The sequence below is a fragment of the Ursus arctos genome, unplaced genomic scaffold (assembly GCF_023065955.2).
Source record: "Ursus arctos isolate Adak ecotype North America unplaced genomic scaffold, UrsArc2.0 scaffold_19, whole genome shotgun sequence".
Lineage (NCBI taxonomy): Eukaryota > Metazoa > Chordata > Mammalia > Carnivora > Ursidae > Ursus > Ursus arctos.
The window spans coordinates 23,869,873-23,893,427 of record NW_026622863.1 but is presented as its reverse complement, the minus strand read 5'-3'; the positions used below and the strand labels follow the sequence as shown (position 1 = coordinate 23,893,427).

The window sequence follows — 23,555 nt, the reverse complement described above, 5'->3', positions numbered from 1 at the left end:
TCCCTATCTGCAAAAGTGAAGGTAAATTATATGATCTTTTAGTTATTTCCAACCTCAGATCTTATTCCATCCCATATCCAGTCTAACACCTGCTCCATGTCATCTCTAGTCTAAAAACAACCAGTAAAATGAATACTTCAAAATTCCTCCTCCTTCCTGTAACTCTTTAATCTGTAATCTCAGGGCTTCATCATTCCATTGTGCCCATCAAGCCAAAGGAGATTACCAGCCTATACTGTACCTAGGCTATACATGGTTCACACAGGAGAACACTACCTGTAGATCATCCAATATTTGCAGACAAAAGCTCCTCCAAAATTGTCATTGTCTTAGCTTCTTAGTTACTATCCAACAGACAGGAATTAGAAAGCACTGGAATCTCTCACCTGCTGGTCAGAATGAGCAATGACAAGGTTGTTGGTATTGGGGGCGATGGCCAGAGCAGTCACAGGGAAATTATAGGAAGGTACCGTGCAGTGAAGCTGGGAACAAATAACAGACACAAAAGACAACCCTATATACCTTCCCTCAGGAAAACACTGGATGGTCTAGGTCTGTTGTTTTTAAATAGCATTCCTTAGAACTCAAAAAGTTCTTTGGAAGTCCTGAAAACATCAGGTAGTACCCCCAAACAATAAACCTTAATTAAAAACAAAAACACGTTTAACTGCTTACACAACTGATAGCATTTGCGGAAAACTTCAGAATAAAGCTTTTGCTACTATCTCTATATCTGTACGAATTGCTCATAAATAGGTCATTGATCAAAGAATCTATAGCTCTACACTAGATTTAAAAGAAACTAATGTCTAGATATGGACATTTATAGATAGTTCCAAGATATGTGCACCATTACACAGGGACATCTCAAATGACAGGCGAGGCTCAAAGAGCAGTACATGCTTCTGCCACAATGTCATAAAGGTTAAGTTATGCTGTTAATACGCAAACTCATTAAATGTTGCAGTTTGGTATTGTTCTATAAATGCTTGATGCTTATTGCAAGTTCTGGGTACTTCTTATATGATTTTTATAATGAAGATGAAAACTTGTAAGGGATCATTAGTAATTCAATGTGGGAATGACAAGATCATTACTAATCAGTGAAAAGTATTTTCCTGTTCCTCTGTTAAACTTCTGTTTAATTTAAAAATACCTTGAGATTACAAGGCAAGCTATTAAAGGAAATTGTCACTATCCACAACTATTCATTTGGGTAAATTAGAATTTTCCTCCCCATAATAAAGAAATAACCTGGATGTGAATTCACCACCCATAAATCCTTAATTTCAAATTTCTGTACAAGGCTACTTTCACTATTCCCACTGATGTTAGTATTGCAGATTACCGTTTTTGGGCTCCAAACAAATAAAACAGCAAAAATTCTTAGTTTAAAAAAAAAAAAAAAGCCAGTAATTTTCCAGGTCATACCAAACTGCCTTGAGTCTTGTAACCGCAGGGTTAACTTCCTCCTGTTTCCTACTACTTAAGCCCCATGCTCACCTTTAGATGTTTTATGTTGTACACATGGACTCCAGCACTGGTACCTGATGCAGCTAGCCAATTCCCATCTGGACTGACTGCCAAAAGACACATGGACTCCACCGTCCCTGCGCAGACAGAATAAGAGTTAAGTCTCTGAATTCAGTGTCCATAGCCAGCCTTAGCCTGAAGATGATGGCAAAAGCCAGTAAGACTTTTAAATCACGACTGGATAATCTGATGGTTCTGCAAGTAAGTTCTAGATGTTAGTCTATTTTCATTTCATTAGCCATCCTTCATGTAAAGAGGAGCCAGAGATAAACATGAAGGCATCACTTGCTCAAGCCTGAGTGAGATACTGCTTACTACAGGAATGGAGAATCAAGGCAGCAGCTACCTAAAGCCTGTATTTTAATTATTTCAAACTCCTTTTCCTATCAATTTTTTTTTTTTTTTTAGATTTGAGAGAGAGAGAGAGACAGTGCAAGCAAGTGCGCAGGGAGGGGGGCGCACGGGGGGAGAAGGTGGAGGGGATTCTTAAGCAGACTCTGCGCTGACTGTGGAGCATGATGTGGGGCTCAATCCCACAACCCTAAGATCATGGACCTTAAGCCAAAACCAAGAGTCAGACACAACTAACTGCACCACCCAGGTGCCCCCTACCAAATGGCTTTTAGTCAAAGTTAAGGACAAACAGCAAGTTCAACAGGCTTGAGGCATATCCTTAATTTATTGGGTACCTGTTGTACATGTGGGCCATCTTTGTCATCAAGGGATTTTAGACCAATCTGGCAAAATGAAGACTCATGTGGGTTAAAAATCAAACAGCAAGGTTACATGCCAAAATATGTGCTGCACACAAAATCCCCAAATGGTGAAAAGGCTTTATAACAAGATATACACCAGGTGCTGAAGGATGGGTAAGGTGGGTAGAAAAGGATAGAGAACCAGGTCAGCTAAGTGAAAAGGACTGGAATATACAGGTTTGGGGGCTGTGAAGAAACCACCTGACTATAAAAGGGTGAGAGACGAGAGAGGAAGAACAAATAAAGTGATATCTGTAACACAGAGCCTAATTTTAAGGGGTGCTAAATGCAAAATACAGAATATATATTTTTTAATAAAAACATATACAGGTACTCAATACACATTGTCACTTATTTGATCTAACTCCTAACCTGTGGGTTTCTCTTCCTGTATGCTTCCAGAGCAGCTTAGGAACAGTGAGAGTTTATCGCTTCTCGGCCTTTTGGCTAAGATCAAGTGCAGTGAGAGTTTAAGTTAAAAGAGCTGATTTTCTAGGCTGATGGGAGTCTAAATGACAATGAAGCTGCTATAACCCAGGGCAAGGGGGAAGCAAAAATGCCCATGGGATGTACTGGGTACCAAGGTTCTCAATCATGAACTCAGCAACAGTTAGCCATACAGTTACTCATGTACTGGGTACCAAGGTTCTCAGTCATGAACTCAGCAACAGTTAGCCATACAGTTACTCAGTCATGCATACTCATACTCTCTAAGAGTTTGGTCTCAAATAAAGTTCGGTCATGAACTTTATATGACAAGTAATGCAACTGCATGTATAAGTTCATCTTAAATAAAAGCAACTGGGGCAGGGGTGGGGGTGGGCGTGCCTGGGTGGCGCAGTCGATTAAGCACCTGACTTAGGCTCAGGTCAAGACCTGAGTCCTGGGATCCAGCCGTGTTGGGCTCCGTAATCAACAGGGAGTCTGTCTGTCCCTCTCCCTGCTTGCACTCTGTCTCTCTCTCTCTCTCAAATAAATAAATAAATAAAATCTAAAAAACAAAAAAAAACCAAGAAAACAATCAGCAGGGGCACTTGGAGGGTACAGTCAGTTAAGCCTCCAACTCTTGCTTTTGACTCAGGCCATGATCTCAGGGTGGTGAGATGGACCCCACGCCGGGCTCTGCACTCTGCACAGTCAACCTGAGATTCTCTCTCCCTCTCCTGCTTGTGCTCTCTCTACTCTCTCAAATAAATAATAAAATAAATCTTTATTTTAAAAAAATAAAATAAAAATAATAAAATAATAATAATAATAAATAAAATAAGGGGTGCCTCGGTGGCTCAGTTGATTAAGCTAGTCTGCCTTTGGCTCAGGTCATGATCCCCAGGGGCCTGGGATCAAGTCCTGCACTGGGCTCCCTGCTCAACAGGAAGCCTGCTTCTCCCTCTCCCTCTGCCTGCTGCTCCCCCTGCTTGTGCAAATAAGTAAATAAAATCTTTAAAAAAATAAAATAAAAACAACCATCAGAAAAATTAACATGTCCAAAAAATACCTATATACAAACACATATGAGAAATACACAAAAATATTAATGGTAGTTATTTCTGGGTGTCAGGATTACAGATGATTTTAATTTTCTTCTTGCTCTGCTAACGAAACTCTAAGAAGGGTGATGAAACTTCTGGCCCCAAATAAGGAATCAAAAACCCAGTGAGAAAAGAGTAGGTGTAAGGAACATTTCAGATCTCATCAAGCGTTTTCACTTGCCAGATATCTCCTCCTACTTTAAATTGCAAACATGTGAGTATTTGCAGGGTGGAGAAGAGCATTAGGGAACCCCAACAATGAATGAGGTTTAAAAGGGGAAAAAAAAAAAAGGTACATCAGAGACTAACAACTCTCTCCCTTGGCCAGTTACCAAGGTCCCACCTGACTGAGGCTGGAAAGTATGCAGGTGCTTGAAGCTTCCTTCCATCAGTCGAATGACATGTAGAGACCCTTGATTTGAGGCCACAAAGAGCTTTGTTGAATCTTCAGAAAACAAAATCTGAAGGGCAGAGCGAAGGAACGCTGGCATTTTGGAAACCTTGGGGTGAACCAGTAAGAGAGAAAAGTGAGACCTAGAACCCATCAAAAATAATCATAGCCAGACTGAAACGACCTTAATGCTTCCTGTTTCTAAGGAAGCCAACTGACCAGGACCTAGAACACTGAGAGCCTACTGTAAACTATCCATCCCCGCTTTCATCTCATCAAAAGCCTAAACTTTACTGTCACTTGCTGGCATTTCCCTACTCCTCCAAAAATATAATCAATTCAAAATGGAAATAAAAGGGGCGCCTGGGTGGCTCAGTTGTTAAGCGTCTGCCTTCGGCTCAGGTCATGATCCCAGGGTCCAGGGATCGAGCCCCACATCGGGCTCCCTGCTCAGCGGGAAGCCTGCTTCTCCCTCTCCCACTCCCCCTGCTTGTGTTCCTTCTCTCGCTCTCTCTCTAATAAATAAAATCTTAAAAAAAACAAAAACAACAAAATGGAAATAAAAGACTGTGTTATAACAGCTGCCTCCAAATAGCTTCTCACTGAGCAAAGATTCATATCCAGTACATTCCATTTCACACACAAAAATCACATACTTATGAAATTTCTTATTGTTCAACCAGACATTGGGTTATCTATCACTTACCCTTTGGAGGCTTATGTTGTCACGTTCATAATTCAACCGATAAAGAAAAAAACGAGAAGTTGTAGAATAGGCTATCCAACTTCCACAAGGGGAGATACAGCTGCAAATAATGTTCTCGGGACCCTGGGAATATTAGGAATCAGGATGAATAAACAGAAAAACTTCCTATGATAAGGTTCACTGTGACATGAATCTTCAAGCTACTGCCACTCTGGACATAACCACAAATACCTACACATAATCCTGACACTCATATGCTGTGTATCACTATGTTTCTTTCAGAGGTACAGCACCTAAATGATGTGGCTTGATTTGGAAAACCAAGAACAGAGGCCTATGAATACTATGAACTTATCTCAGCCCTTCGTGTATTTTAAAGACACTTCATACTAAACGCTAACTTTAGAAACCTGAGAGAAAAGCATTTAAGCTCCATAAAGCTTTGGAGGCCAGGTGACTTGGAAAACTGATTTTCTGGGTTTTGTTTGTCTTGTCTATGAAACCTGCCTTAAATTTCTAAGAAGTAGTAAACAAAAAAAAAATCTGCAAAACAAAGGAAAAGTTTAACGTAACATTTATGTAATTCAAAAAACTCACAAAATATCTAAATATATGTACATATGTATGGACACACACATATTCTACCACACAGAAAAAGATTTGGAAAGAGCTACAGTAAATCAATTAACAATAATTATTCCAGGAGAACAGACCTGAATTAAAGAGGTAGTCAAGAATATAAACCCTAAATATTGTTTAAATTCTTTCCAGTAAGACTGTATTCACAAATATTTGTATAATTAAAATAAAGACATTTAGGGGTGCCTAGGTGGCTGAGTCAGAACAGCATGTCACTCTTGACCTCGGGGTTGTGAGGTCAAGGCTCACGGTGGGTGTAGAGATTAATAAAAAAAAGTAAAAACTTAAAAATAAAAAACAGGGCGCCTGGGTGGCTCAGTTGGTTAAGTGTCTGCCTTCGGCTCAGGTCGGGCTCCCAGGGTCCTGGGATGGAGCCCCACGTCTGGCTCTCTGCTCAGCCAGGAGTCTGTTTCTCGCGCTCCCTCTGCTCCTTCCCCTGCTCATGCTCTCTCTCAAATAAATAAATAAAATCTTAAAAAAAAAAAAGATATTTAAAAGGAAGTTACAAAGCAGTTTGCATAGTATGTATTTTCATCATCGTAGAAAGAAAAGATATACACATGCACACCAGCATGGAAATTTTTTCTGGAAGGGTATACGAGAAACTATTGGCAGTGATTATCTGTGAAGAGTGGGACCGGGATTTGGGGTAAGAAGGAGGCTCCTTTTTCACTGCATGCTTTTAAACTATTTTATTTTTTTATTATTATTTTAAAATTATTATTATTATTATTATTTTAGAGTGCATGCAGGAGGTGGGGGGCAGGGAGGGAAGTAACAGAGCGAGAGAATCTCGAGCAGACTCTATACTCAGTGCGGAGCCTGACATGGTGCCCTCACGTGATCTCACAACCCTGACATCATGACTTGAGTCGAAAGCAATTGACTGAGCTGCCTGTACCATTTTAATTTTATAAAAATATGCAATTTATTTACATAATAATACCAAAAGAAAGAAAAACAATTTCCTATATTCACTCATCCAATAAATTCCGAATGCCTAACTTTATAATCACAGTAAACCTAGTCCTGTTGACACAGTACTTCATTTAAATCATGTAAGATTTTACAGAGTTTGGGACGCCTGCATGACTCGGTTGGTTAAGCGTCTGCCTTTGGCTCAAGTCCCACATCAGGCTCCCTGTTCAGCAGGGAGTCTGCTCACGATTCTCTCTTGCTGTCTCTCCCCTGCTCATGCTCTCTCACACACTCTCTCTCTCTCAAGTAAATAAAAACTTTTTGTTGTTTTTTTTGTTTTTTCTTTTTAAAGATTTTTATTTATTTGAGAGAGAAAGCATGAGTATGTGGCAGGGACAGAGGGAGGAAGCAGGAAGCCCGACCTGGGGCTTGATCCCAGGACCTGGAGATCATGACTCAAGCCGAACCGAAGGCAGGTGCTTTAACCAACGGAGCCACCCAGGCACGCCTCAAGTAAATAAAAAGTTTTACAAAATTTGTGATACCAACCAAGTAACCCTCAAAATTCAGAATAAGAAAAATGTTCTGGATTTCAGAGCCTGAACACACAGTTAAACTTCCTTACCTTTGTCTTGAGGTGCAGCAAATGATCTGCGTTCTTAGAAAGTGGAAGGGTATCCCCATTCTTTCCTGGAACGAGAAATTTCCCTGAGGTTTTCCTTCTCAAAGTAAGATTATTTGTACATTTTTCTTTTTACTAAAAAGAGTAGTTCCTGAGTAGAATGGAATCTCCACCCCTGGGAAATCAGAAAAATGTCTGACTTAGTAAACCCACAGTTTTCTGAGTTTGTATGAGGCAGAAAGCAGTGAGCACTTTCTTAGCTTCTATTTGGTGCCTTGGATATGGCCCATGGTATATCATCAACTCTCTGAAGCTACAACCTACAGCCAGGCATGCAGGTGGGTGCAAGTGGGGTTTGTGTGACCTCGACTTCAACTTCATCTGCTCATTTTGGAGCCTAAAGCAAAACCTCTCATCTACTATAAAACAACAGAGCCCAAACGCTTCCTGAACACATTGTATAAAAGGCCACTAGGCTGTCATCCCAGTAAAATCCATGTGACCTTCTCTTTCATGCAGGGCTATCACTACCCAACATGAAATCTTGGGTTTTCAGCAGCCTGCTCTAATCCCAGTCAAGGCAGAGCAAACTGTAATTCTACAACCCTTACCTCCACTACACCTTGCAGTGTACCTTACAGAATCATCAACTTTTAACATATGATCCAGTATCCTGCTAACGACTCTAACACTCTGAAGAACCCCTTTGCTCTGAAGACACAAGAAAAATCTACTTCCATTTTTCCACAATCAGAATTTCAACTGCAATTCTAACGTCTTGCTTCTCTCTCAGGTTTTCTTATTGGAAAAGACTTTCTCCCATTGTACCTGTTGCAACTGTAGATCCCAGTCGCCAAACTTCCAAGTGATGAGCAAACTGGAAAAGGAGGAGCTGCCTCTTTTTTGAACAGGAAATGAGACGTCGCTGTATCCAAGAATTGAAAAGTGATAAATAAGCCAAGGTATTCTATTGCCTCAGTACAATACAGTAGCAACAACCTAGCACATTTTTTACTTTCAAAATCCATGTACTTCATTAAAATTTCCTAAGTACTACCATATGCCAGCACTGTCCTAGGATCTAAGAACATAATTGTAAATAAAAACATAGCTACTGGCCTCAAGCTTGTAGTCTAAAAGGGTTGACAAAAAATTCAACAGGCAACCGCACTAGGTGTGTTAAGAATTTTAACAGGGCTAACCATAGTATGTAATGACAAAAAGTAGAAAAGATATCCAACCTAGCCTTTTGGGGGTAAAGACCGGAGCCCTGATGAGGCTCGTTAGTAAAAACTAGTCAGGCAAAAAAGGTAGGGCAGGATGTCCCAAGCAGAGTGATGGCATGTAAAATAGCTCCACGTTAATAAGAGAGCATTAGAGGGGATACAGTCTTTCCGCACACTGAACTGGGCGGGGGTAGGGATGAGGTGCGGCAAGGGTTTGACAGAAGTGAGAGAAGATGCTGAAGGACCAGGGCCAGACCAAGACAGGCTTCCTAGGCCTTGCTGAGGAATTAGGTCTTTATCCTGAAGGCAACAGGGACCACCAAAGGCTTTTAAGCATGGAGTGATGAGCAAAGTTGTTTTTTTTGAGTGGATCAATAGAGAAAAGGCTGAAATGACACAAATGTAAATAAAAGGAGATCATTTAACAAGTGAATCCAGATGAGAAAAGACACTGATTCAAACTAGGATAATGGAAGTGGAGACAAAGAGAAATGACTGGATTCACAAGACAATGAGGAGGTGGACTCAGTAAGGTTTACTGGTTGAATGGAATACAGAGGCAGGTAGCGGTGAGAAGAGTTTCTAGCTTGGGAAGATGTCCTTAAATTTACCTATGAAGGAACACTGGAAGCCTGGATTTTCCTGCTCCCACCCAGAATAAAGAGTCCAGCCTTAAAAACAAATAAACTACCCATAAGCCATGACTATCTGGAAAAGGGAATGATCTTCCCAGAAAGTGAATTAGGAGTGCTACTGTAAATTTCTTGGTTCCTGTAAATGTCTTTGTGAGAGGCTTACCTCAAAAACAGAAGGAAGATCGAAGAAAGTAGGTAATGACACAAGTCCTATAGATTTGCCCAGGAAGTGTGAGCTGTACTCAGTCTTATAGGATAGAGGGACAGTAGGGGCTAAGGGGTGATACTTACATGGGGAAAAGTGATTTTTCGGAGAGCAGCATCATAATTCTTAACCTCCACCTTCTCCATGAGAGGACGAATGACTAAATGGGTGTCAGTGCCTAGCGCAGGAGGGGCGAGGGTGGGGAGAGAAGGCATCAGAATTAGAAAACGTCCCTGGACGGGGTAAAGAAGGTGGGTAAAGAAGCAGCTTAGCAGACAGTGCCACCTACCTCCAGATATGAGTGCTGTCGGGCTGTGGGCCACGGCTCGAACGTCATGTGTATGATGCTGGAATGGCTTTGTCCGCACCCACTGCTTCTCACTGCTGTTGGAAGTCACAGAGACCAGCTGAAAATGGAATACTGTCCCCTCGGCTGTGCCCACCACGAAACTGTCTTCTTGCTGAGAAATTAAATCATTAGGGAGGTACATTTAAGCAAAACAGGGCCCAATTTGAAAAATATTCCCTGAGGTTTTCTGTCTGCACAGCTTAGGGGAAAACCTATGCCCAAAACTGAAAGGTAAGTTATGGGGTCTTTTTCAGAAGCTGACAATTCCATCAGAGGAACAGGCTCACAGGTAATAATGTGCCTCCTACTGACAAAATTAACAATATGTACCTCACACTGTTACAGTGCTTTCAAATACACAAACTAGACCCCATTAGAAAAGCAACAAAAAAGATCACCTAGCAGTAAATTTCAATTAATAATAATAAAAACATATCCTCAAAAGATCTGGAAACAGGGACTCAGATATATGAGTATACAATGTTCATAGGAGCATTATTCACAAAAGCCAAAAGATGGAAACCCAAATGTACATCAAAGATCAATGAATAACCACAACACAGTGTGTGTGTATAAAATGAAATACTATTCAGCCTTAAAAAGGGATGAAATTGTGATAATGGTATAATGTGGAGGAATTTTGAAAACATTATGTTAAGGAAAATAACCCAGACACAAAAGGACAAATGTCACATGATTCCACTTATATGGGGTACCTAGCACAGCAAATTCATAGGGACAGAGAGTAGAATAAAAGTTACAAGGGGCTGGGAGAAATAAGGTGTTATTGTTTAACCAGTAAAATTTCTGTGCAATGAGAAAGTGGATAGACGTAATGGTTGCACAACACTGTGAAAGTACTTAATGCCACTGAAATTAAAAATGGTTAAAATGCGGGGCGCCTGGGTGGCAGAGCGGTTAAGCGTCTGCCTTCGGCTCGGGGCGTGATCCCGGCATTATGGGATTGAGCCCCCCATCAGGCTCCTCTGCTATGAGCCTGCTTCTTCCTCTCCCACTCCCCCTGCTTGTGTTCCCTCTCTCGCTGGCTATCTCTATCTCCGTCAAATAAATAAATAAATAAAATCTTTTAAAAAAAAAATGGTTAAAATGCGGATGCCTGAGTGGCTCAGTCGATTAAACGTCCAACTCCTGATTCTAGATCAGGTCATGATCTCAGAGTGGTGGGATTAAGGCCTGAGAGTGCTCTATGCTCAGCTCGAAGTCAACTTCCTCTCCCTATTCTTCTGTCCCCCTCTCTCCCGCACACACACACACAACACACAGGTATGTGCATGCACACATGCTCTCCCTCTCTCAAAAATAAAATAAATAAATCTTCAAACAAACAAAAAGGTTAAAATGGCAAATTTTATGTTACGTACGTTTTACCACAATAAAACAAGTTTGTTTTTCTTTTAAAGTAAAGTCAGGGTGGCTATGTGGCTCAGTCAGTTAAGCTTCTAACTCTTGATCTCAGCTCAGGTCTTGATCTCAGGGTCAAGAGTTCAAGCCCCTCACTGGGCTCCAAAAACAAAATCAAACAAAAAACCCCCAGTAAACTACTAGGAATGTGGGAGGAAAAAATCGCACAACTGTAGTCAAAAGAATGAAGTTTAGAAAACTCTGAAATTCACTGCCTTCTTTTAAGGATGGAGAGACAGTGGGCGGAGGGGGGAAGCGGCCTGGTCAGTATCACACAAAGACCCACGTTCCCTGATCCTCGGTTTAAGGCTCTCTCTTACCAGTATGTTGAGCACTGTGAACTTCTCTTAGTTTTAAAAGATCTTGGTATATCTGGGGCACCTGGGTGGCTCAGTTGGTTGAGTGTCTGACTCTCAATTTCAGCTCAGGTCATGATCTCAGGATCCTGGGATTGAGCCCCATGTTGAGCTCTGCGCTCAGGAGAGAGTCTGCTTGAGGACTCTCTCTCCCTTTTCCTTTGCCCTCCACCCTCCCCACCCTGCGCAGGCACACTCTCTCTCATGTAAATAGTCTTTTATAAACAAACAAATGGTCTTGGCGTGTCTAAAACTTTTAAAAATTCCTTTATATTCTCAAAACCGTTCTCATTCTCATTCTGGCTTTTAAAAATACATATAACTTTGAGCAGGGGGGACAAAAAAGACAGGATGGATGTTTGATAAGGTAGTAAGAAAAGCCAGGACCCTGGATCAGCAGTTAAATGATCAAACATATGAAGATTAGGTCAGGCAGTTAAGAGAAATGAGATGTCTAAACATGTATGAACATGTAACTGCCACCAAATACACCATTACTACGCTAAGAACTAGAGATGAGTAATTTGCAAGGTTAAGTATCATTTGCCCTATCAGGAGAAACTGTGAATGACTTTGAAATGAGCATAAAAAGTATCCTTGTCTAGTGAGCCCTGTGACTGTCTCAGAGCTACTTTACAACTCAGTAAACTGTAGTAGAGTGATGCAAAAGAATTTCGCCTGGTGGAATGCAGCTACTAATTGCCTTATGGACGCTGAGTCTTGCAAGAATTTGTAAGCAAATTCATTTCAGAATTCCCGATGACCTTATAGAACTGTGTTTGTTAAATTGTCCTTTGAACTACTTATAATATCTTACTGGTTTCCTCATTAGTTAATGAGTTACAGAAAACCTCTGACATTTCCATTTCATGTTTGTATGAGTCATGACTTTATCTTTTTTTCCCCCCTAATCATTATTTAATAGCTCTTTATACAGGTAAAGAAACTGGAACTTCAAAAGCCTTTGCTCTGGGCACACCACACCACCTCAACCTTGTGCCCGTTCTCTCTGAGGTAACTTGCAGGCACATGATGGTGAGAAGGAAGGAAAGCCTATCTGAAAGACAGCATGTAAGGTAGCTCAGACCAGCCTCTCCCTCACCTCCTCTAAGAATACTATTTGAAAACCATTAACCCAAGGAAAAGTGGAGATATTGAGCAGCTTAGGAATTGAAAGATTGCCCCCCAGCTCCAACTAAACAGTTCATTTATGGGACGCCTGGGTGACTCAGTCAGTTACGCGTCTGCCTTCGGCTCAGGTCATGATCCCAGGGTCCTGGAATCGAGTACAGAACTGGGCTCCTTGCTCAGTGGGCAGCCTGCTTCTCCCTTTGCCTGCTGCTCCCCCTCCTTGTACTCTAGCTCTCTCTCTAGCAAATAAAGAAAATATTTAAAAACAAATAAAAGAAAATATTTAAAAACAAATAAAAAAAAATATTAACAGTTCATTTACCAAAGGGGGGGGGGCGTTTGCACAAAATCCTATCAACAGAGAGGGACTAAGAAGGCAACACTTACTCCAGATCATCTTTTCCTGAGGTGGAATCATGAAAGAAATGAAAAGGAAATGAAAGAAAAGGGTTCTCTTAGGGTGTAGAGGGAACAACGCAAGGGGAAAGCTGACCTGGAAAGGGAGAGGGGAAAGTGTCCTAATTTAATCACAGAGTGACTGTTTCACACAGAAAAACAATCTGAAGACTGACCTCTAAATGAAAGCAAATGTTCCCTACAACTCCCTGCAGGAATCAGTACTCGCCTACTTGATAAGGGTGAAAGACATCTAAGAAGATCAAAGGACTGGGTATTTGCCACCATTCACACTTCAGTCAATGAAAATCCATTAAAAAGTATCTAAAAATAATTATGCTGTTCTGGCAAGAGAGTGTAGTGGAGAAAAGCCTTGATATTAGGATCAATTTCAAAAGAGATGTGAAAATAATGCCAATACCACACTCACTGTGCCAGTTACTACACTTAGCACTTCACATGCGCTACCCATTTAATCCTTCCCAGACTCTAGAAGTATGTATTACTAGCACCATGTTTTCACAGAAGAAACTGAGGTTTAGAAAGAAATAGCCTGTCCAAGGAAGATGAGTAGCTATTAAGTGCTACAGCTGGGATTCAAACCCAAGTCTGCCCTAGTCCAGAGTCTGTGATAAGCATTTTGAGGGCTGGAATTTGTACAATTACATTCTTTCCCTTAAAAAAACCAACCAACCAAACAAAAAAACCACATAGTTCCCTGACTCTCAGGCACACATTTGCCCACATTTAAACATCTCTGAAATCAGGTTATCTTATAGCTGTCAACCTGCATGTGTGTGACATCTTCAGGTAAGGAGCAAACATCAAAATCTGGGGGGGGGGGGGGGCTGACTGGCTCAGTCGGCAGAGCACGCAACTCTTGATCTCAGGGTCATGAGTTCAAGCCCCACACTGGGTGTGGAGCCTACTTAAAAACACCAAACAACAACAACAAATTCAAAACAAATAAACACAACTTGCAGAACAGTTGTCAAAAGCTGGGAAGAAAATCTTGGGACTATAGTGGAGCATCATGGATGGCTGGGAGGGATGACCAAGTTAAAAAGTGAATTAGAGTCCATCTGTGCATGTGAAAAAGTTTTAGGAATACCTTACCTTATTTCGCTTATACTTTCCTTGTTATAAATGCACAAGTGATATAACAAAAATGTAGGCTTAAGTCTCAAGGACCTCTTCAATAGGTAAAATATAAATACCACGCTTAAAAATAACACTATAGAGGGGCCTGAGTGGCTCAGTCGGTTAAGCATCTGCCTTTGGCTCATGTCATGGTCTCAGGGTCCTGGGATCGAGCCCCATGTTGGGTTCCCAGCTCTGCGAGGAGTCTGCTTCTCCCTCTTCCTCTGCTCGTGCTCTCTCTCTCTCAAATAAATAAATCTTTTTTTTTTTTAGAAGATCTTATTTATTTTTCAGAGAGACAGCACAAAGAGGGGGAGCAGCAGGGAGAGGGAGAAGCAGGCTCCCCACTGAGCAGGGAGCATGATGCAGGGCTCAATCCCAGGACCCTTGGATCATGACCTGAGCCGAAGGCAGATGCTTAACCAACTGAGCCACTCAGGCATCCCACTAAATAAAATCTTTTAAAGAATAAAATAAAAAAACATGATGTCAGTTTGTATATAAGATATAACTTTTACACGAAAAAAAAAGCACTCTCATAGTTTAATAGGCAGGTTTTCTTCTTTCCCATGATAACAAAATTATGGCATGTCTTGCAATCATTTGTATCTAAGATTCAATACAATACAGTAATTATAGGCACATGGTAGAAAAATGATCAGACAGTATAAAATAGCATACAGTACAAACTAAGCCTTCCTCCTGCCTGCCACAACTTTCCTCTCTAAAAATTACCATTAGCGTTTTTAATCTTCTCAAATATTGTAAATATATAAATTAGCAACACTATATATACAGCAACACTATATATACAGAGACTATTAAACATGTAAGTATCTGATACAAAATCTGCCTCTCCTTTTCTTTTCTTTTTTTTAAGATTTTATTTATTTATTTGACAGAGAGAGAGAGAGAGAGAGAGAGAGAACAAGCAGGGAAGTGGCAGGCAGAGGGAGGAGAAGCAGGCTCCCTGCCGAGCAGGGAGCCCAATACAGCCCTCAATCCCAGGACCCTAAGATCATGACCTGAGAGAAGGCAGATGCTTAACCAACTGAGCCACTCAGGCACTCCTGCCTCTCCTTTTCAAAACTCTATTTTAAAAGGAAAATTTCTTGGGGTGCCCAGGTGGCTAAGTTGGTTAAGCGTCTAACCGGCTCAGGTCATGACCTTGGGGTCCTGGAATTGGCCCTGCCTGGGGGCCCCGCACTCAGTGGGGAGTCTGCTTCTTCTCCTCTCTCTCCCTCTGCCCCTCCCCGCCTCAGGCTCTCTCCCTCTCAAATAAATAAATAACATCTTAAAAAAAAAAAAAAAAAAAAGGAAAATTTCTCCTACTCATTTCAATGTGGTCTTCATTATAGTTAATGTGACATCTAAATGTTTCACAGAACTTTAATACCCATCAAATTGTTCTCACGGAAAACCTGTTAAGTGGGACAGAAACAACTTACAGGCAAGAAAAACAAGCATGAGTGATCTCTACACTAGATACTACGTGTCCACACTTAAGATAGCAAACAAGTCTCAAACTAAAAGACAAAGAATAAAGGATCTAGTCAGCGATCTCAAAGTCACTTTCCACGCCACAATGCTAAAATACCCAAAGGTTTCTAATTAAGAATTCATGTTACCAAAAGGGAAGAGGCACACTTGTTCAACACAAGTCTGCTAAAGTCGCATTTAAATAGGAGAAATTTAATTTTTTCAAAATTACTATAAAATTATTTCCTAATTTCCCAAGACAGGAAGCAAGAGAAGAGTTACAACGAGAAAAATAGCCCTTCTCAAGATTCTACTAGGGTACTTGTGGCCTATCTAAATCAGACTGGATTAACCGGGGGTGGGGAGTGTCTGAAGAAAACTTCTCTGCTAACTAATATTCTAAATATTCTCTTAACTAGTTGTTAGGAGAATAAGAGTGTTCAAAGAAATTATGTGGGTTTCAGATACATTCTCCTAAACTCATCTTCCTCCATAAAATTTTGAGGATTAGGGAACACTGTGCCACATCACTGACATGGCCTTCTCTACTCATCCCCCAGGTTGTACAGAACTGCTCAAAACAGGGACCATACTCACATCAGATACCGCAATGGACTGCACATCAGCATTTGCAATGAGATGGTTCTTCACAAGTGTCCCAGTAGCTGAGTCCCAGAACTGCACCTTCCCAGCAGAGTCCACACTTATGACAGTGCCGTCAGACAAGAAGGCCACACCCCATATGATACACTTCCGCTTAGACACACCCATATACTGCCTATCCACCAGCATCTTATGAACAGCACTCCCTGAAAAATAAGAAAAGCCCAAATTTGAATGGTATTTAACTTCTTTTGTCTTCAAACCCGCCTGTGGTAGGCATCTGTTAAGTTAGCTGCCTGAGCACAGACCACAAACAGCCAGTAAATAGTAGTTATGGTGAACTCAGTCTCACAACACAAAAATGGTTACCTAAAGACTGTGGGGGAGAAGGGGGAAGGGTGGTTGGAGACAGAAATTTTGGAGGGGAGGGGAGGAGGTGAAACTGAAAGGAGACATTTGAGACTTCACTTAAAACTACCTAATAGCAACACGTGTTACACTTGGCTCTTCTCTAAAACCCCACAGGAAAGGGAGAGAAGACAACAGTTGACAAAATGTTGGGAATGAAAAAGGAAACATGGAGTAGTAACTGACATAGCAGAGCCCTGAAACTAAGTCCCAAGTCAACAGTGGGGAAAACCAAGAAGCCACTGATTTATACCATGAAATCCTCAGAAGACTCAGGAACTGTGGTGACCCCAAAAACTCTGGAAAAAGAAGTGAAAGTGGAACTAAAAGGAGAAATCGGTTGAAAATATGTTTAAGAAACTTACAGATCCTTCAGATAACTATCCCCTAACTAAAAAGCCAGGCAACTCCCAAACTTCACCCCAAACAAGAATAGAGACCCATTTTCTGAAGAGAGAGGTCAGGCACAAGTGACAATGGGATTACTATATGGAAAATAGATAAGGTGAAAATTTATTAACTGAAAGTTGAGGACACCAGCTTTCTTCTCAGAATACTGATGACCAGGCTTATCATCAACAGGCAGGAGAATAAAACACATTTCTGGGAAATATGACCAGCATAAGAAAAAAGATCTAAAAAGCCAATGTCTTTGGAGATTCCCCGAACTGAGACTCCAGCCAGATCATTCTTCAGTGAAGCCCATGAGCAAAAAGCTCTACTCGTGTGGTAAGGAAAGTAATCACGAGACATGTGAGCAAAGCCTGAATATGAAAGGCAGAGGCCAGAGAGACTACCAGAAAAAAATAAATACCAGGAAGAAAACAGAGCCAGAGTAAAAAATACCTGACAAATATTATCCTTAATAACCTTAGAAAGAGAAGTCCATATATAATGAAACAAAAAAACGCTACAAAAAGGAATACTCAGGAAACAAGAAAGAACTTTGGAAATGGCAGAAATGAAAAATTCAGTAACAGAATTTACAGATAAAGACAAGGGGTGCCTAGCAGGCTCAGTTGATGGAGCATGTGACTCTTAATCTCGGGGGTTTTGAGTTGAAGCCCCACTGGGTGTCACCAATTGCTTAAAAATAAAATCTAGGGGCACCTGAGTGGCTCAGCCGCTTAAGCGGCTGCCTTCAGCTCAGGTCATGATCCCAGGGTCCTGGGATGGAGCCCTACATCAGGCTCCCTGCTCAGCGGGGAGCCTGCTTCTCCCTCTCCCTCTCCCTCTGCTGCTCCTTCTGCTTGTGCTCTCCTGTTCATGCTCTCTCACTCATGCCCTCTCAAATAAATAAATAAAATCTTTAAAAGTAGTAATAATAAAATAAAATCTAAATAAATAAGAAAATAAAAGAAAGATAAATTCCCAGGAAGCAGAATAAAAAGTCAAAGATATGAAAAATAAGAAGGGGGAAAAAGATAAGGATATTAGAAGAGCCAATATCCAAATAGTAAAATCTCAGAAAGAAAATGAAGAGAAACTCCTTTACCAAATAACTTAAGAATTTTCTCCAGAGCTGAGGGGCACCTCAGTGGTGCGGTCAGTTAAGCATCTGACTCTTGGCTTCGGCTCGGGTCCTAGGATTGAGCCCTGTATCAAGTTCTGTACTCAAGGCGGAGTCGACTTGGGACCCTCTCTTCCTCTCCCTCTGCCCCTCTCCACTGCCCTCGCTCTCTAAAAAAATAAATAAATCTCTTAAAAAAACGGGGAGGGGGTGGCTCCCCTGGGTGGCTCATTTGGTCAAGTGTCTGCCTTTGGCTCAGGTCATGATTCCAAGGTCCTGGGAATGAGGCCTGTGTCAGCTCCATGCTCAGTGGGGAGGCTGCTTCTCCCTCTCCCTCTGCCTGCTGCTCCCCCTGCTTGTGCTCTCTGTCAAATAAATAAATAAAATCTTAAAAAAAAGAAGAAAAAAAAATTTCCCCCAGAACTGAAAACTGGGCTTTTGATTAGATTATCTACCAAGTGTCTAATACGACTGATGTTAATAGATCCACACATCAAGAAACCTAATTATTACATTTCAGAACAGTAAGGATAGGATCCTAAAAACTCCTTGGAAAAACAAAAAACCTATACAAAAGATCTTCTCCCAGAATGGCATCAGAGTCTATAATAATACTGAAGGCTTAAGACAATGGAGCCATGACTTCAAAATTCTAAGGAAAAATAATTTCTGACTTAGAATTCTCATGAACGCCTTCTCATGATCCATCAAACAAAGGAATAAACCAGGAAAGTGATTGGAAACAGGGGATTCTACCTGAAAGAGAAGCAAAGGAGATCCATGGAATGACTGAGAAATCAGGGTTCAAGACCTACAGAGGTACCACAGGCCCAGAACTAGACTGGAGGTCAGAAGGCTCTGGGGAGAGAATCATTCAAGAAGATAAAAGTGGTAGAAAGAAAACCAGATATATCTGAACCTAACTTATACAACTGCAAGAATTTGAGGATGAATCAGTGACCACTAATATATACACACATATGTGTGTGTATGCATGTATGTATGTATATACGATTAATTGTGGAGATAAACATCAAAGAAATTAGCTAAGAGTTACAGATGGTTGCCTTTGAGGAGTGAGAGAAGGGATATAGGGGGACTCCGGCTTCTAAAAAGCCTCAAGGAGTTCTTTGACTATGCACATATAACAGATAACAATAAAAAATTTGCTTAAGCATGGAGGAAAAAGAAAATGAGACAAACCCGACCAGTTTTACTTCCCATCTTAGATGGGCATAGAGATGGGCCCACCTAACAAGTTGAACTCTGTCTTATCACTGAAGGATTCCATAAGCCAATTCTGCAGGCCAGGAACAGAGAAAGTATATGGTTCCCTACCTTTCTGATCTCATGTCTCACCAATTATGCTACCAAGATCTTATGTTCCTCAAAGAGAGACACCTACTTTTACCAAGATCTAGTATATATAAATAGGTATTCTAATTATTCATTTATAGTAAATGTCATATTGCTCAAGGATAAATACTTATTAGATAAAACATACGTATCTCATCGAATTACTAGGATTCCCCCAAAAGCAGCAGCAGCAATCCAAGAAAGGAGTGAAATTCATGGCTAACATCTCAGAAGGTTAATGAGAGGTTAGGCCCTGAAGGTCACTGAAAGCATAAAGGCTCAAGCTTTTGGAAACCACCAATGTGAATCTGACAAACAAGACCCACAGCCCAAATGAACTTAGAAAAACAGTCACCTGATTTGACATCAAACACACTAATGTAGTCTATGGAGCCAGCTGCAACGTGGGTACCAGAGGGATGCCAGCTGAGACTCAGGATGCGACCTTGCGAGTTGTACAACAAAAAAGAAAGGAACATACACATAAATATACAGTAAGAGGAAACTGAGTTCTCCTTTGACAATTACCTACAGGGCTAGTGTTCTATAATCTTCGCTCTCATCTACTGCACTCTGGTGAAGAACTGTTTTATCACACATGAGGAACTCTACCCTGGCATCCATAATGAAGTATTTAATATTACTTTAATAATGTAGAACTGGTCGATAGGAGTGTAAAGAAACACAACTTCTTGTGGGTGATCTATTAGTAACCTAACAAAATTTAAATGTGCATATTTGGCTCAGCAATTAAACTGGGAATTAATCAAGGAGAAATATTTGCAGGAGTGTTCAAAAATATGTATACTGGAATATGCATTGCTGCCCTGATTATATTAGTAAAAAAAAAATTCATATCATCAATAGGACTTTGGTTAAAATAAATTATGGAACACCATAAACTGGAATGCCATGCAGACTGGCATGATTGACATGGAAGGATATCTGTGATATACCAAGTGAAAAAACAAGCATTCCGGTGTATTTGTTTTTATGAATATACAAAAATGCCTAGAAGATTACTTCCAAAATGTTGCTTACGGAGAAAAGATACTTATTTTCTCTTTCACACTTGGTTAGACACACAAATTTTGAAAAAGCATCATATCATCTTTGTAATTAAAAAAGAACACCCAAGGGGCACCTGGGTGGCTCAGCTGGTTGAGTGTCAGACTCTTGATTTTTGGCTCAGGTCATGATCTCAGGGTCATGAAATCAAGCCCTGTGTGAGGCTCCATGATCAGCAAGGAATCTGCTTGAGTTCTCTCTCTCCCCTTCCCTCTGCCCCTCCCTCTGTTTGTGAGCTCTAATAAATAAATTAAAAAAAAAAAAAAAAAGGAACACCCAAGCCTGGCTGGCTCAGTTGGTGGAGCATGCAATTCCTGATCTCAGGGTTGTAAGTTTGAGCCCCGTGATAGATGTGGAGATCACTTAAAAATAAAATCCAAATAAATAAATAAATAAACAAAAGGAATCTGACTAGCAGATAATAAATATTACTAATGGACACAGAATACAAGGGACAGGTACTATTTTCTAAAAGGGTCAGCAAGTTATAGCCCAAAGGACAAATCAGGCCCACCGTTTTCATAAATAAAGTTTTACCAAAGCAGAGTCATACCCATTGTTTAAGTATTATCTATGGCTACTGTTATGTGACAAGAGAGTTGACAGAGTGTATGGTCTGCAAAACCTAAAATATTTACTACCTTTACAGAAAAAGTTTGCCAACCCCTGCTACAGAAGTGAATGTCAACTGGTCCAGGTGGAACGTGGGCAACTGTTTAAAAATTCTAGTTTTAACACTTTATGCACAACGTTAAACCTTCAAAAAGAAAATAAGTGAGAACTAACAAAGTGACTTACACAGAAACACTAGCTTTCCTATTTTGGATTTCTAGTTTTCTATAATACTAAAGTAGGCAACCACAACTATGCTACAGGATAAAGAAAGTCTGAGTGAGGGATGGCTTCGGGCACATACCCTATACTCAGATAAAGTCAGCATGTAGATAAAACATTATTTGGACACATGGGAAAACAGCCTATCCCCAGTGGCACAGAAACATTAACTTCTTGTTAAGGTTACTCACTGTCCCACCAAAAATGACCCTTACTTTTCTGCCGATCAAAATTTCTTTCAAACTGGATTTTTTCTGGGGTGATTTGAAATAGCTTCACAGATCCGTCTTCACAGCCAACCTATTAGAGAAAGAGAAATAAAACATGGAGAGGACAAGCATTTTGTATAACTAAATATATGTTTTTACAAATATAAACATGTCTTCCCTAAAGCTGTCATTTGCTGTGAAAGAGAAAAATACTATGTGAGAGAAGAAAAAACTTACTGGTACCAAGAAACTGACAGTGTATTCTTGGCAGCCTTCATGTCCTAGCTAGAAAACAGGCTAATAAGTGGCCCAATTTCTGTATAGGACATGGAACAGAAGTAGGACTTCACGGCACATATCTTCTAGAGACCCATGGCCTACATAAAATACCCATTAACTATACAACCATGTCAAGATGTTGTAAAAATTAGTGCCAATCAAACAAGAATCATAGACTTATCCCCGAAAATGAAATATCTGGAAGCCCAAGTTTTAATGATAACAGTGTGTGTGGGGGGGGGTATCTTCTCAGTCTGCACTCAAACAATTTTTGAGAAACACTGTGGTAAAACACAGTTCCATAAGTTAACTTGTGGAAGTACCTCCCAGGACTTTTAACAGACGTTAGTATGTTGTGAATCTATGGAAGGATTTCATGTTAACATGCCATATTCTGAAATGATATTTACCATAAAATATAAATCACAAAACAAAAAATAGCCTCCACATCTCCCAATTCCAAAGTACAGTTTAAAAAATGCTGAACCAAACTAAGCCCCTCACTTCATAAATGAATAAATGAGGTCCAAAGGAGCAGCAGAAAGGATTCACAAGGACAAGTGATTTTTAATCCCCAATATCACCTCCAATCTTTTACTGGGGTTGCTGGAATCTACCTCAGATTGGAGTTACTACACGTCGTAATTTAACTTTACCCTCCTGTGAACATAGGAAGAAACTTTAAGTGAGCACAAGAGAAATCTTGCTTTAAATTACTAACAGTTGGGCCGTCTGGCTGGCTCAGTTGGTAGAGCGTGCGACTCTTGATCTCAGGGATGTGACTTCGAGCCCTAGGTTGGGTACAAGAGATTACTTAAAAATAAAATCTTTAAATTACCAATACTTGCTTACTGACCAAAAGCTGAGAACCATGGGGACTGACAGCCATACTCCAAATGGGTCCTCCAAAGGCATCCACAGCATACTTGATGTTTAATGCTTGTAAATCATACTCAATAATTTCTCCATTGAGTCCAGCACTAAAGAGTCGCTGTCCTTTAGCCCAACACAGAGCTTCTGTAGCCCGAGACTCATGACCTGGAAAAAACTACAGAAACACCATAACTTGTCAACCCACCATGAATTAATCAGCTAGCAGCACCGAGTAGTCACAGGCAACATGGTAAAAATTAAAACACTTACCTAGAAAAAACTAGTATGGGGTTTTGTTCTATCAGAAGATCATGTTTATTAAGATTTTCATTTTTTAGATCCAAATTTTAGTTACCTATACAGTTGGTTTTGTTTTTCTTTGTAGGACTTGTTTTGCAAAACCTTTTCAGTAGAATAAAGTTTGTATACAACTGTATCTGACATATCCAATTAAAAAAAAATGTAACTATCTTGGTTGGGTGATGGTTTCAAAGGTTTACGTAGGGCAAAGTTTCAATGTATAGACTTTATTTTTATTTATTTATTTTTTTTTTTTTAAAGATTTTATTTATTTATTTGACAGAGAGAGACAGGCAGTGAGAGAGGGAACACAAGCCAGGGGAGTGGGAGAGGAAGAAGCGGCTCCTAGCGGAGGAGCCTGATGTGGGGCTTGATCCCAGAACGCCGGGATCACACCCTGAGCTGAAGGCAGATGCTTAATGACTGCGCCACCCAGGCGCCCCTAGACTTTATTTTTTTTAAGATTTTATTTATTTGAGAGATAGAGAGGGAGAGAGAGCACAAGCCGGGGGAGGAGGAGAGGGAGAGGGAGAAGCAGACTCCCCACTGAGCAGGGAGCCCAATGCAGGGCTCGATCTTGGGATTCCGGGATCATGACCTCAGCCAAGACAGATGCTTAACCAACTGAGCCACCCAGGCACCCCATGTATATACTTTAAATACATGCTATTTATAGTATCAAT

At 40.6% G+C, this 23,555-nt stretch overlaps 1 protein-coding gene across 2 annotated transcripts in view; it reads right to left on the bottom strand.

Annotated features, from left to right (window-relative positions):
- Positions 1-23,555, bottom strand: part of UTP4 (UTP4 small subunit processome component) — a 32,241-nt gene that overhangs the window by 4,775 nt on the left and 3,911 nt on the right. For both annotated transcript variants that reach the window (XM_026495094.4, XM_057314201.1), the window contains exons 3-14: positions 22,556-22,747; positions 21,427-21,511; positions 19,665-19,754; positions 16,030-16,241; positions 9,449-9,620; positions 9,246-9,337; positions 7,922-8,018; positions 7,097-7,161; positions 4,915-5,037; positions 4,161-4,317; positions 1,504-1,610; positions 387-482 (exon numbers count right to left, since the gene is read on the bottom strand). In XM_026495094.4, the coding sequence (XP_026350879.1) occupies positions 387-482; positions 1,504-1,610; positions 4,161-4,317; positions 4,915-5,037; positions 7,097-7,161; positions 7,922-8,018; positions 9,246-9,337; positions 9,449-9,620; positions 16,030-16,241; positions 19,665-19,754; positions 21,427-21,511; positions 22,556-22,747 (1,488 nt within the window). The remainder of the gene's footprint in view (positions 1-386; positions 483-1,503; positions 1,611-4,160; positions 4,318-4,914; positions 5,038-7,096; positions 7,162-7,921; positions 8,019-9,245; positions 9,338-9,448; positions 9,621-16,029; positions 16,242-19,664; positions 19,755-21,426; positions 21,512-22,555; positions 22,748-23,555) is intronic.